The sequence below is a fragment of the Euleptes europaea genome, chromosome 1 (genome assembly GCF_029931775.1).
Source record: "Euleptes europaea isolate rEulEur1 chromosome 1, rEulEur1.hap1, whole genome shotgun sequence".
NCBI lineage: Eukaryota > Metazoa > Chordata > Lepidosauria > Squamata > Sphaerodactylidae > Euleptes > Euleptes europaea.
In genome coordinates this window covers 107,913,889-107,928,596 of record NC_079312.1, presented here as the reverse complement: position 1 = coordinate 107,928,596, position 14,708 = coordinate 107,913,889, and the positions used below count along the sequence as shown (strand labels likewise).

The 14,708-nt window shown below is 44.5% G+C and overlaps 1 protein-coding gene across 1 annotated transcript in view; it reads right to left on the bottom strand.

Annotated features, from left to right (window-relative positions):
- Nucleotides 1-7,967: 7,967 nt before the first annotated feature.
- LOC130488749 (rho GTPase-activating protein 7-like) overlaps nt 7,968-14,708 on the bottom strand; it is a 91,661-nt gene continuing 84,920 nt past the window's right edge. The window contains exons 11-14 of the mRNA XM_056862391.1: nt 11,173-11,382; nt 9,441-9,658; nt 8,764-8,937; nt 7,968-8,087 (exon numbers count right to left, since the gene is read on the bottom strand). Of these exons, the coding sequence (XP_056718369.1) occupies nt 7,994-8,087; nt 8,764-8,937; nt 9,441-9,658; nt 11,173-11,382 (696 nt within the window). The 3' untranslated portion in view covers nt 7,968-7,993. The remainder of the gene's footprint in view (nt 8,088-8,763; nt 8,938-9,440; nt 9,659-11,172; nt 11,383-14,708) is intronic.

The window sequence follows — 14,708 nt, the reverse complement described above, 5'->3', positions numbered from 1 at the left end:
ACTGAAAGAAAGAGAGTTGGCTTGACTCATTAAAAAGGTGGAAAGGGGCTGCAGCCTCTGGCTACTTCTCAAACCCTTCCATCTGCCAGGAGCAACAAAAACCTCCCACAGCTGTGTTTATAGCAAAATGGAGGAGAGCCAGGGCCAGCAGCAACGAAACCGCCCACAGCCATTCTTATGGCAAAATGGAGGAAGAAAGTGGGGGTGAGCTGACTGCGACCACAGGAAAGAGCGCAGACATGGCAACTGGTAAAGACCCACCAAGTAAAGCGCCCCCTGGCTAACAGCTCGATGTATGAATACAAATACAAAGCCTTTATTGGCATTAGTTATACAAACAATAGCATCTATATAAACATAAAAAAAAATTATGATCACCTCCATAAAATTAACACTAGAACAGGTTTAAGTGCATTGGAAGTTACTCGCTTCACAGCCCTAAAATTGCCTCATGAGTTGCACAAGCTTTCACGCTCGGTCCTATGCGACCTCGAAAGTTCACCTGGCTCTCCAGAGGGCAGCTTTTTGAAGCAGATGGCTCCAGCTGAGTTTTTCATTGAACGGTAATGTACCACTGTCCCTCTCCAGCAGCAACCATTGGGGGTGGGGGGGCACCCAGCCTTGCATGCCAATTATGGAGTCTATATAAATGCCCTAGAGAAGGGGTTGCAGTTCTCAACTGCCCACTCCCCTCCATGTTCAGTTGGGGATTGCAGGGTTCTCTTCCAAGCTCCCCCTGCAAGGACCTTCTAATCAGGAAAGCATAACAACGGGACCTCATGCTTATCAAGGCCAGACCCGTGGATAAGGGTTCAGTAAGGCGGCTAGGATGTTTATCCCTTTGGACACCCACGCCAGCCGCATGGCACAGTGTGCTCCCTTCCCTCTCCCACCCCTCATGATGAGGTAAGGGGGGTTAGGAAAGTTCCTTTCAAAGGGACCAACCAACAAATTGAGGCGTAATAACCAATTTCTCTATGAAGAGAAGTACTATTCCCTGCTGGGCAAGGTGCTTAAGGTGCAGGTCTGGTCAAAACACCCCAAACTCGGGAGAACCAGAGCAAGGCGTCTCAGCCTAGGGCTCTAAATGTTTTCACATACGCATAGCCTCAGTCAAACTTAGTTCCACTCTCACCATGTCTGAGTCACTGGACAAGGCTGGAAAAATCAAAAACCCCTGACAAGATCACAACTAACATTACCAAAGGGCCTTATACCTTGGTGCCCTGTGTCATGGCTATGCCATAGGTGACTTTGGGGAGGCACCCCCCTAGGGATACTCCCCAGCAGATGCCTGGGGTTCAACCAAGTTTCCTTGGTTAGAAGAGCACGCTTAGCTCCTGAGAAGGTACACAGGCACCAGTCGTTGACATTCACGCTACATTGTCCTTAGCCATCATCACTAGAGCTGATTAGCCTGCACCACAGGTTATCAGTTTAACTCAGGACTGCCAAGTCCCTGGGGCAAGCTGTGGTCTCACAAGGGTCTCCTTCCTGGCTGTATCTCTGACCTCATTTCTTTCCCCTTGGCAGCCGCCTTCCCCTATCAAGGAAAAAGGCAGGCACTGCGGTTCAAGGCATGATAAGCCTATCTGCACACAAAATCGTGGTTAAGTCCAACCCCATGAAGGGGGCTGGATCATTTGGAGACAAAATTGACTAATATCAGTAGAACTAGGGACAAGAATAAGGCCATGCCCAGGCACGTTTGCAGGGAGAGCAAGGGTTCCCACACACACTCATCTCTTCCTACCATGGAAATTTTTGGAATGGGGATAAATGGTGGTCAAACGGCTAGGGTCCCACTCTTGGGGGGGTCTTCACTAAGGACAGCCCTCTGCCAACATAGTTGCTCGGATAGGACTGTCGGTGCTTACCATACATGGAAGTAGCGATATCAGGTCACCAGAGATAAGGGAAAGATCAAACCAGTCCCTAGATCATGGCTTCCTTCACTTCCTGGCCTCAATGATCAAAACTGGTCAGTTCCCAGAGCTCCATTCTCCACCAGGACCACTTCATTTGACCCTGACAGACATTCAAACATTGGAGGCTACCTTCAGTTTATTTCTATATGATCAAAACAGTGTGCTGTTGAATGCACATTAGGCATAGCCTTTTTACCCTTCCCCCCTCTGTTGTTAAGATAAAGGGGATTGCATAATGTACCAGACCCCAACTGCACCAACACGTCCATAGTGCAAAAATACTTCCACAGGGAGACCTGGTGGGTTGATCACTACAGACCTTCTGTTTTGGGCCCTGCCTTTGGCTTCCTTAGTATCAAGGATTTTTCCCAGGCATGTCTATCGTAACCCAGAGGCGCAAGCCCCAATCTAGCTCACCCAGAGCCTAGAGAATCTTGGGTAAATGGCTTAGGACTTTTGATTTCATACATGGGTTTGGTTCATTAGGCATCGATTACACATCGGACCACTACAACAATCTCTCAGAACCTATCATTAGACAGCTCTGACAAGAGGGTCAAGCGATCACAATTATCATGCCTGTTTAACAGAGCCTGGTGGGTCATTCCAGCAACCTGACCAGGGGTCAGCACACTCGTTACTCTTTAATTCAAATCTCTTGGTCACCAGGCTGACCCCACCCAGGTCAATCAGCTCACGGTTTGTACTCTGCCATAGGTGTCTGAACATACTGGAACTCAGGGCCATCCCTGGAACACTACAGAGGTGCCTCCTTCCTGTCCAGGGCAGGCTAACCGATCCAGGTGGTCCAGACTAGCTCGAGCTCCTCACAATTTAGAAGCTAAGCAGAGATTTGTGCCCTTGTTGATATTCTGTCCTCGTCAGAATAGGATACTTTCTGATCAGTCCACATAAACAAGCTAGGAGGGCATAGACCTCTTTTTTTGCCAGAGGATCAAAAAACATGCAGACACCAGGTCTACTTCCTTCCCATCATCTCACATGGGTGGAACAGAAGGGGTGGATCCCTCCCTTTTTCTCCTTGATCTAAGGGCTAATGTTTGGCTTTTCTCCTCTATAGAGTATTCCATGAGCCTGAGAAGGTTGTGACAGGAACAAGCAATAGTCGTATTCATGTGCTTATGTGGACTAAGATTTATTTTTTAGAGAGGTTTCCATCTGAGGTAAATCGGTCCATGTAGGAACTGTGGAGGCTCCTAGTATGCCAGGGTTATTACACATGGTCTGCTGTCAGTCCCCAGATCCAGACTGACTGCTACCAACCACCTGGTTATCAAAAGGAACTGGCAGTGACTTGGGGGAGCTACTCCGGTCATGGCAAGTGCCTCTAACCCTTGAGGGCCAACCTTTAAAGGATACTTTCTCTCTCAAAGAATGTGTGTCCCCTAGCTTATGCCTAAGCATATTGAACCCTAGGTTATTAGGTCTGGCAGTTACCTGTGTCCTTGCAGGAAGGAATATGCCAAGGTACTGTCAGGTCTGTGTTTCAGTTAGTTTCGTTTTCCCACCATCTAGCCTTCAAGGTTTGTTTCGCATTCTTGGACTCTTTGAAGCCGACAGTAACCCATGTGAACCACGGCGCCTTTGTGCTGTTTGTAATCTGTAATCTATGAAGCTGTACTGTGCTGTGAATGCTTTTTTTCAATGCTTTTATATTATCCAGTGCAGGCCAATTTGCTCCATTGCTGTCTTAGTTTCTCTGTGCTCTGCTAACCTATATGACCAGTAAAACCAGCTTCTTTGGACAATTTCGTCTCCTGTTGTGGTTTGTGGTTCTTGTTAGGCCAAGTGCTCACAGGTACCCAGTTCTTCACCTGTGCAGTCAAGTGACAACCACTGCTGTGTTAACTCCTGGTATAGCAGGACATAGTGGCCAAAATCTCAAGTCTGTCCACCTTTGAGTCTCGTGTTCTCTCCTTGGGGATGTCTCATGTTTCCAGGATTTCTTTAAATAATAATAATATTTTAAAAAGAGTGAGAGGGGGGAGTAACTTGATAGCATACGGGCCTGCCTAAATCTCCAGGACTGGACCTGGCAACCCGATTATGCAAGCGCACTACTACTTTCCAGCCGCGCGCCTGCCCCAAACGCTACTGGGCGGTTGCGGCGCAGTTCATTTGAAAGCTGACACAGCTGCTCTCGCCAGCCCGGGCAACCAGCCGCTAGGAACCAGATGCAAAGGGCAGTCTCCAGTGAACCTGAGAGGAGCCATGTTCCTGTAAACCTCTGTTCCAGCAGCAGCCATTTCGCGGAGAGCTGACAGCCACGTACTCAATGTAAACTGCTCCCCCTCCCAACTTCCTTCGTTGCTCAATGGGTCGTTAGCAGCGATCCTGATATCAAGATGAGTCATCCCCCCAGTCCAGCTGCAGCGATCCCTGGACGTTTGCATAGATCGCTCCCATTGTTCCTGAATGTAAATCACATCAGCAGAGAGATTCCAGACCATCACGGGTTGCGAAAGCCATTGGACAGAATAGATTTCTAAATTCTCACCACACCACCCTGGCAGACACAGATTAATCCTTTTGTCACCTTTTGTCACCTGGGAACCAAGGAGGGGTGAAATCCCTCTACCCGCCCCCAGAAAAACAGTATAACTGGGGTGCCCCAAGCCCATTCAAAACACCGTAGGTCTTTCCTGGCACCTTTGCCGTTACTCTGTTGGTTTGGTTTGCGCAGCCTTACCACGCTCCCTCCCGCCTTGCTGGTCAAGTCTACGGGAACCCCTGCCCCCATCTCGGTCCTCCTTTTCAATCTGTTTGTAGCCTACGTGAGATTGGACAACACCTCGTCTAGATACGGTAAATATTTGATCAACGATATCCTGCCACATTGGCAAATGTCTCTGTACTCCTCTCTTTAATTTACTAGTCTCTGTATGATTGTGTTGCACCATTTGAATGCTTGAAGACATAAACATTGTTTAATTTGGAACTCCTAGTCTCTGTCTTTATTCAAACGTCTCATTAAACGGATTCTGGTATAGTTGAGTGCGATACCGCTATAAAAATACATAGTTACCGATTGCTCAGCTAATTTCCCCATATAAAGGAGCATTTCGGCTAACAAACTTGAAGGAAGCTTCATTTAGGTGGCTCCTGTTAAGTTCTTGTTCTGACACCAGTTGTGTCAACCCAAGGGGTACCAGAACCGAGAACCCTATTGTTCAGGAAGGTTCTATGTGTGTGTTTATTTCTTAAAGACAAGGTAGTGCCATGTCTAGTTCCTACCTTCATCCTTAAAGGGAAACTGCTCTGTTTATAAGGAATAACTAATCCATCTTCCTTATTCTCTTCCCAGCCACAGCATATCAAGCAGAAGGGCACACGCTCAATCTGCAGGTTTTTAGTCGCACTTATATCAGTTGCAACCAACCCATGAGTAGGTCCGATGTTTTGATCTCTTTTCGGACTTTCCAGAATGAAAGGGAAAGTCTCAAGAGTCCATCAGTCATAATATTGGACAAAGTATCACACAGGCATTACTGTGCACTCTACACCTACTGCACATTTTTCCTTCACCATTCAATAGCCAGGCTTGACAGAGGAGTTAAGTATGCTACAATGTGGTCTCTCATATCTGCCTTAGACAATACCGACTACTTCCTTTGGTTCAGCATATGTAACCTTAGCATGATGAGCTCCACTACAAATGATGGAACTAGTACCCACCCGACAATGGGACATAGCTCTTGGAGATCCCAATTTTGCAAGATGCCCTGCTCCTCAGAGTGAGAGCGAACCTTGGATTACTTACCATGAAGGTTCCTTCTGCTCTGAGGTAAGGAGGGCATCTTGTCTGCCCAAAAATGAATAAGATCAACAAATAAGTCAGTAAAATGACAATATGGTTGCAAAGCTTGCCCTGCACCTAACGATCACAGATTGACATTTAGGTCATGGAACAATCTTGAATCAAGGTTTTAGAATGTTTACAGGGAGGACAACCTGGGTCAATTAGTGATCGGCTGCAGTCCTTCTATTGTTCTTCTGTTTTTGTTTAACCATTGGCACCTATTTGCTTTTTTGCCTAGTTAGGCATGCCTTCCGGTTCCTTCCTGTCTCACTGTATAGCTTGGGAAGTCTTCAAACTGAGGAAGAGGTGATTCCAGCTCAGGAGACAGGAAGTTGAAATTTGATCCTGCCTCCCTGAGCAACCAGAGGAAATTACGCAATGTTGCAAGATGCCCTCCTTACCTCGCAGTAAGTAATCCAAGGTTCGTTCTAACCAAATGGAATTGATATGGGGGTGTGCAGCTCTCGGTCATTAAATTTAGATCATGTACTATCAACAGAAGGATGCCCTCCGGGGAAGATCTTCTCTCCCTCTGGCTACATAGTCTCTATTTTCAGGAGAGCTCGAACTTGAATTTTGCAGAACAAGAGGAGACAGTAATATGCCTATGCAACCAAACATAAGGCAGTCATTTGAATGCTTCACCTTTATTAGGTGTGTTGTCTGAGCTCATTTTTAACCATTTTTATTTACATGACCATAAGATAGTTTTTGTAAATACAAGTGGATGGTACAGACTTTTAAGAACAAAAACATGCCTATTTTTAAAAATGGGAGAGCCGCTTATTCCTATTTGTGTGGTGGTGGTCTTTTTTCCTACACAGCCAGAGCTTAGATTTGTAACATTTAAGCTTCCCTTTCTAATACTTCAAATGAAGTGACGTTTGTCATTTAACTTTAGATTTTCCTCTATTTTTTTTGCAAAGCAGAAATAGCACACATATGAAAAGTTCAAGAATGAGTTCAACAAGTTGTTCAAATAATATTGAAATTAATGACTGGGAAGGTATAATAGCGACACCTTTGGCATTATATCGGTTACATGCTTAACAGCCATTGTTTATTTGCCCTGTATGTACGGTGTGTACGCTACCTGAGTTCGCTCAACAGAAAACCCATTCACATGCCTATCTCTGTCAGTATATAAAGACCCCTCAATTGGGTTTTTTAACCTGCATCGTCTGGTCAGCAGAATGCTCTGAGACCACATATAGGGAAACTACCTAAATTAGTTCTTGCCTCAAAGAGTACCCAGCAAGCCTGTCGTATTGAAGCCAATGACACTTAAATGAAATTTTCATTTTTTGTGGGTACAACTCCGCAGGGCAGAGCTGGGTTTAGCAGACTAAGGAGTAGTGCAGTAGTGGTGCATACATCTTAAACCAATAAAAGCATTTTAGTATTTATTGCCTAATATTACAAATTATTAAAAACAAATAGAATGAGCTGCCATTATTGTGTTACACTGATTATGAAATTAAAGCAATCTCATCAACAATCAAATGGCACATGAATGTGTCAGCATGTCGACACAGTGCTGCCTTCGGTTAGGATGGCAGCTACCGCTGCTGTACCAATCAGTTCAGTTTCAAAACCTGATTGTTAAGCACTACTAAGAACTTCCAAGCCAGCAAAGGAAAATCAATACTCACCTTTAAGAACTAAAGTGCCCATTTTGCCATTAGGTTGAGGCAGGATTGTGCTTACAAAATAAATCAAACATTCCTACGTACAGTTCTAAGTTTTTGCGTAGAGCTTTTTGACAGTAAAAGGCACACCTCGTTCACCTTTATACAGATTCAGCAGGGCTGCCTGTCCAAGTGTCGTTAATTGCTAACACGTAATACTAAAGTCAGAAAACCAGCTAATCGGCTGGATTGTTTGCATCGCCTCGTAGCGACAAAGTTACTGTAACATCTGGAAAATACATCCCACATTTTACAAATTAAAATATATTTAGAATACATCAAGCTGGTTTTTAAAATAATTTAACTTTGATAGGTAATCTTTTCACCTTATAAAATTTTTTATATAAAACTATCTAAAAAGGGTGCATAGTGTCCACCAGTTCAAGAACATGCTTTGATGGAAGAAAAAACCCCTCTTTATAAAATGCTAGTAACATTCCATTTATATGTAGCACTCTTAGCTGGTCAAAATGGCACAAGCTACACAACTTTAACTCAGATTCGGGGGATGGAAGTTTTGGCCAGCACTCATTGCCTTCTCTTCCCAAACCAGAAAGTCACTGTGAAGTTTTGAAGGATTCTTTAATCCTCATCAGTTCTGCAGAACAAATGTGACCAAAAGCCCTGCTGTACCACTCAAGTGTCCGGCCCCTGTAAAAAAAAATAAAACAGCATCTCAGGTAATCGCCACAGCTTTTCTCTCTCATTTTTCTCTCATTTTCTCTCATTTTCTCTCATTTCTCTCATGGCACCTGTTTGTCCACTGTGTGAGCAGACTGCTGGACTTGATGGGCCTCGGTCTGATCCAGCAGGGCTTATCTTATGTTCTTATTGTTTTACTGTCTTAATGATAAAATACTAGTGTCTGCAAAAAGCTACAAGCAGAGATTTACTAACTCTGAAAACAGGCCTATAATTTAGTTGGGCATGCAGAACTCTTTAGTATTTTGTGTTCATTTGGAATGTTAACAAGTTCCAAACCTTTGTGGGGGAGGGGGGATAAAACATTTTTATATGCTGCTTTACAGGACTATCCCTTGGAATAATTTTACTAAACCAAATATGGCCGTGGTCTGGAATACACTTAATACATGGCTCCCCCAATCATATTTTCTATTTATGCAGAAATAGAATAGCAACAAATAGAAGAAATAGTCACAATGTAAGGTGAAATAATTTGCAAGTGGCTGTTCAAGTAGCTGGCGTTCATATTTGAGTATCAGACCTTTTTTTTTTGAAGGAGAGCCCCTTTTCCCTGAAACCTTCAGTTTGGAATGTTATCAAATCTAAATATTCTGTGGGTCAAATGAAAATGGAAAACAGGTACCTTTTATCTATTCGGCAGACGTGAGTCACTTTGGATTTATGGGAGCCAACTGTTTCTATAAGGTACTGACACAGGAAGACCGTCGCTAGGATACCGTTCACTTTAGCACCTTCACTGTCTGTTGAGGTAGCTGCTAACACACAAGTCCCACTTTGAGGATCAGTCCGCCAAGTCCTGAAAATTAATACAGACCAAAATCACATACGCTGTTATTCAGCTAATCACATTAGCTGAATAAACATCCTACGACCTATTCAGTACAATAGGTTGATACCAGGAAATTTCTACACAATAAAGTAAATCTGTCAAGTTACCCAGTCACAGAAGCCACACTTTCTCCATGGGAGAACATTGTCTTTAGTAGTTATCATTTACGAAATGTACTCAGTGTCCAAGGAACACTGTGCCATGTTATTATCTCGATTTGCATCCAAACTAAAATTTGGCTCCATTATGGGCTGTATTCCATTAGAAAGCTCAGTCTGCTTGGGGATGCACTGTTGCCACACACAGAGAAACTAACAGTAGGATGGGGACAAGCATGCAGTTCAAGAGAAGAGATTGTTTAGGATGTGTGTTTTTTTCGGCGGGAGAGGGGAGAATTAATGATTCTTGTTAACTCTGTCCCCATTCTACACAATAATCACAGCAACAAATAGTGAAAGGGAGAACTCTACCTTAGGATCACGTGGTCTCGTAGAGGAAGTGGAGGCATGCTCTCTGTTGTGTAGTGGTAGATGTCTGTATCATCATCCAAAACCTCTAGGATCTCTGACTGCTGAAGACTTGGATCCCACAGGCGCTGCTCCCTCAGTACACGATTTAGAACTGCTTTAGGGGTGGCATCAATTTCGACAGAAGCTTTCCATAGACGGAGATAACAGTTATCTTCCACCTTAGAAGACAGATGAATTGTTAGGCACTGATGCAGAATGCTGCCGAGCTGTCTCTCAAGTTCACAGCTGCCATGTGCGGACAACCCTTCTGTGCGCTGACTCATCATGTAGGGATAGAGAATGTGGCACAAACATGCTACCCCACCACCTTGCACTCACAGTTGTTTGCATGGTGTGAACATACACTGGAACTGCCCATGCACACTCCCCCTTCCCATGATCAGAAGAAGAGTTGGTTTTTATATGCCGACTTTCTCTACAAAGAAGAGGAGGAGGAAGGAGGAGGAGGAAGAGGGGGAGGTTTTTATATGCCAACTTTCTCTACCACTTAAGGGAGACTCAAACTGGCTTACAATCACCTTCCTTTCCGCTCCCCACAGCAGACACCCTGTGAGGTAGGTGAAGCTGAGAGAATGTGACTTGCCCAAGGTCACCCAGCTGACTTCGTGTGTAGGAGTGGGGAAACAAATCCAGTTCATCAGATTAGCCTCCGCAGTTCATGTGGAGGAGAGGGGAATCAAACCCGGTTCTCCAGATCAGACTCCACCACTCCAAACCACTGCTCTTACCCACTACACCACGCTGGCTCCCTTAACAAAGAATCAAACCAGCTTACAATCACCTTCCCTTCCCCACAACAGACATCCTGTGAGGTAGGTGGGGCTGAAAGAGCTCTAAGAGACCTGTGACTAGCCCAAGGTCACCCAGTTGGCTTCATGTGGAGGAGTGGGGAAACCAACCCGGTTCTCCAGAGTCCACCGTTCCAAACCACCGCTCTTAACCACTACTCCACACTGGCTCTCAGCAATGTTTGGAAAACAGAATTGCTGATCGTGGGGAGGGGACATATGTGCAGGCACTTCTTCCATGTGTTCACACCATGCAGACAACTCAGCAATCACACAAAGATGGGGGCCAGAGCGCTCTGAGGTCATCTGCACTGGGTTAAAGCTACTGATTCACAGATGTATGCTCTAGCTGTGCAGTTACATATAGCTGGAATCCATGCTGCTCCAGTAAGGACTGTAGGAAGGAATCACTTATTTGGGGCTCTACATTGTCCCTTCTCTCATTAAGGAATGTCATATCACACCATCCTAATGGGTTCTAATTAGTAACAGTAAAAGTGCCATCCTAATATTGTCTTTTAACCAACAAATAGGTCATTTCTCACAAGACTGCATACTTTTCAGGGGAAAGATACTACCAGGCAATTGTCAGGTCAATTTCATGGAACATTTTATTTTATTTACTTCAGTTACACCCCGCCCTTCTCCCCCATGAGGACCCAAAGCAGCTAGCATTGATCTCCCCTCCATTTTATGCTTACAACAAGCCTGTGAGGTAGTTTCAGCTGAAAGTATGTGAATAGACCAAAGTCACCTAGCAAGCTTTCATAGCAGAGTGAGGGATTCAGACCTGGGTTTCCCGGATTCTATTCTGATACTCTAACCGCTTCCATTTTTTTTACCATCTAATGTCAGCTTTATCTATCTCCTCATGCCAAGGTTACCTTTTTATAACCAGACTCTACACCTTCTATGATGGAACAAGCAACCCAGTTCTTGAATTTCTCCTTGGCGTCTCGGAGCAAATCCTGCATAGAGCGTTCCAGGGAGATCACTGTGCTAGAATGGTTTGGTAGGATGGTTTGATTTGTTTCAGTTGAGATGTTCAGATTGTGGAAATCTTCATCACCCTCATCAAAGCAGTAGTCAGGTACCTGTAAAAAGTGCAGGTTGCTCAGTGACAAGATGTACTAGATCGCAATCTTAACACATGCATGGACCCTACAGGAACCAGTTTCTGGGATGTACAGCTCACCCAAAATGGGTATTCAGTACACATGCATTTTTATTTACTACACTTATGCCACAGTTCCTCCAAGGAACTTAGGGCTGTTTGCTTGGAAAGAAGGCGTCTAAGGGGAGACATGATAGAGGTCTATAAAATTATGCATGGTTTGGAGAGAGTGGACAGGGAGACTGTTTTCTCCCTCTCCCATAATACTAGAACGCGGGGTCATCTGTTGAAGCTGGAGGGTGAGATTCAAAACAGATAAAAGGAAGTATTTTTTCACACAACGCATAGTTAAATTGTGGAACTCCCTGCCCCGGGATGTGGTGATGGCTGCCAACTTGGAAGGCTTTAAGAGGGGAGTGGACATATTCATGGAGGAAAGGGGTATTCATGGCTATTAGTTAAAATGGATACTAGTCATGCTGCATGCCTATTCTCTCTAGTATCAGAGGAGCATGCCTATTATATTAGGTGCTGTGGAACACAGGCAGGATGGTGCTGCTGCAGTCATCTTGTTTGTGGCTTCCTAGAGGCACCGGGTTGGTCACTGTGTGAACAGACTGCTGGACTTGATGGGCCTTGGTCTGATCCAGTAGGGCCTTTCTTATGTTCTTAAGGAGCTCAAAGCTGTTTACACATGGATTTGTGGCACTCCTACATCCAAGAAAATTCCAGAACTGCTAACTTCAGCGTTTGAATAGACCATTCTTTGGGGCATTTCTCTTGAGAACTCCAATAGCTGCAGACCATACCGAAGATTGTGATCGCTGTTTTAATGTTGAGGGCTATAGCAGAAGAACTGGAATAAAAAGTGCAGAACAATACATTTCCTACACGTGCATCCCACCACCACAATGAAATGTATAGAAGCATATGCAACAAGTGAGGGACCCACAAGGGCATGCAGGAAGCTTCTTTCCCCCTCACCCACTATTTCTTATTTCATATTTTTCTGCAAACCTGGGGTTTTCTTCAGGTCCATAGAGAAATTTCTCTTGTGTGTAAATGGCTCCAATCTCTGAACTTAAGTACCTACACATGAACACATGAAGCTGCCTTATACTGAATCAGACCCTTGGTGCATCAAAGTCAGTATTGTCTACTCAGACCAGCAGCGGCTCTCCAGGGTTTCAAACAGAGGTCTTTCACATCACCTACCTGCCAAATCCCTTTAACTGGAGATGCCGGGAATTAAACCTGGGACCTTCTGCATGCCAAGAAGATGCTCTTCCACTGAGCCACAGCCCCTCCACATTTGGCCACACTGAGAGTAAGATATATAGATGTACCTGGGCTGCAGGGAAACAGCCACACCAACAGAGGTACATGTGCAAACTCTTAATAGGGTGGCAGGATTAGAGTGGCTTGAAAATCCAGGACACTAACTTTAAAATACTGGAACTGGGGGCACATACTGTGCCAATCATGGTCTTTCTTCAAGCTTGTTTCTACCATTGACAAAGCATCCTTCTACACCAAAGGCATAAAGACTGAACTATCTGTCCTCATTCCTTCCAAAACTACATCCAGCCCTGCATTCCGCAGAAGTACCGGAAGCCATTTCCCCTCCTAAACAAGTTCTTTGCAGCCTTCTCTCTCCCCTCCCACTCCCTCTCTTATTCTTTTTATCCCTTTACCACATTATTCTATAGCTATGCAGAGTGAGAAGAGTGAAAGCCAGATCCAAGGGAGGAGGAAGGAATTACTGGAACATGACCCCTTGATTAAAAGCCACCATTCTGCCTCATACACAAGAGCCCATCTCGGCCTCCCCCAGGAGGCTGGACTTTTCCACAAGCTGTTTCAGTGCCAGATGGAAAAGTATCCTGGCATCAGCTGATATATGTTCAAATGCTGCCAAGGGGAGGGGTCAGAAGGCCCAAATGCCAAACATTCCTCATTGTAACCAGCACACTAGCAGGTCAAACTTCCACACAAATCAACATATCAGAGGAAGAAGAAATGTCAGCAAGTCTGCAAATCAGACTGAATTGGCATAACTACATCCACAGTCTACTCGTACATATGTAGGGTGGAAAGCTTGCACTTCCCTCATGTCATAAGGAAGTGTTCAATCATCCTGGAAAGTGCAACTCCTTTTGTGTTCAGTTTATCACTGATGCTGTATCCTCAAACAAGAGAGGATGAGTCACTTGGAATTTAGTCAAGAAGGTATCAACCATGACAGTTTTGTGCAGGGAAAAAACCAAACAAACCTGGAGGATATGCAAAGCCAAGCAATTAAAAAGCATCACCTTACACCAAGCAGGTGAGGAGAATAAAAAACACACTGCTATCATACTACAGGTTAAACGATCTGCATGGGCTACAGATGTTCCCGTACTATATAAAGAATAACAGGACTATCGTTGTCTAGTAAGCCACTTCTTTGTCTGGATGCAAAAGTCCTTGATGGCTTCTGCACATGCCTAGGTCTCCACTAACAGGGCTCAAAGCTCCATCTCCCAACCACCATCGAGGGGGCTATACACTATCACAGTGGTGGATCTACTATGAAACTAATAAAGCTTAAGTTTCAGGGTGCCTAATCCCGGAGGGGCTCTGAAGCAACTTTTTTTTAATGAGTGAATTTTTCAACAAAATCGATTAATTTTTTAAAGTGTTTTTTATTAAAGTAAGGCAATTTTAGTGAAAGAATATCAGCCAATGGGTTGAAGTACTTGATACTGACTTTAGAATATGCTTTAATAACCCATTTCATATAGCCTCAAAATGTCCCTGTAATTGGTCAAATTTTAAAAAAATTGGGGGGGGCTGGCAGCACTCGAACCCCCAGTTATATGGGCTCGCTGAGCTCGCCAGAATCTATTTATAGCCTACATTTTAGCAACTGGATCCTCGAATCCTTCATTGGTGCACGGCTTAATAGTTTTATAGCTCAGCCCTTAGGCTAGAGCCAACCAGAACCATAAAAAGACATCTGAATTCTCAATTCAGGCTGCATTCATCTCACTTGTGCATTTTAACACCAAAAATCAGATTTTCACCTCTTTATCCTAACGAGCCCCCTCTGATGACCTTCTATCTCTCTATTAGAGAATGAACCAATACATCTGCCATAGAACAACCTCACTGAAGAAGATAACAGCGGTTACCCAGACCTCGTTGCTGGTTGTGAAGGGCCACCCAAACAGTTCAAGCTTAAGGGTCCCAAAAATGTAGGTCTGCCACTGCACTATTGTGCCTGGGCCCAACTCCAGCTTAGAGAACCCCACTCCAGCCAAAGCT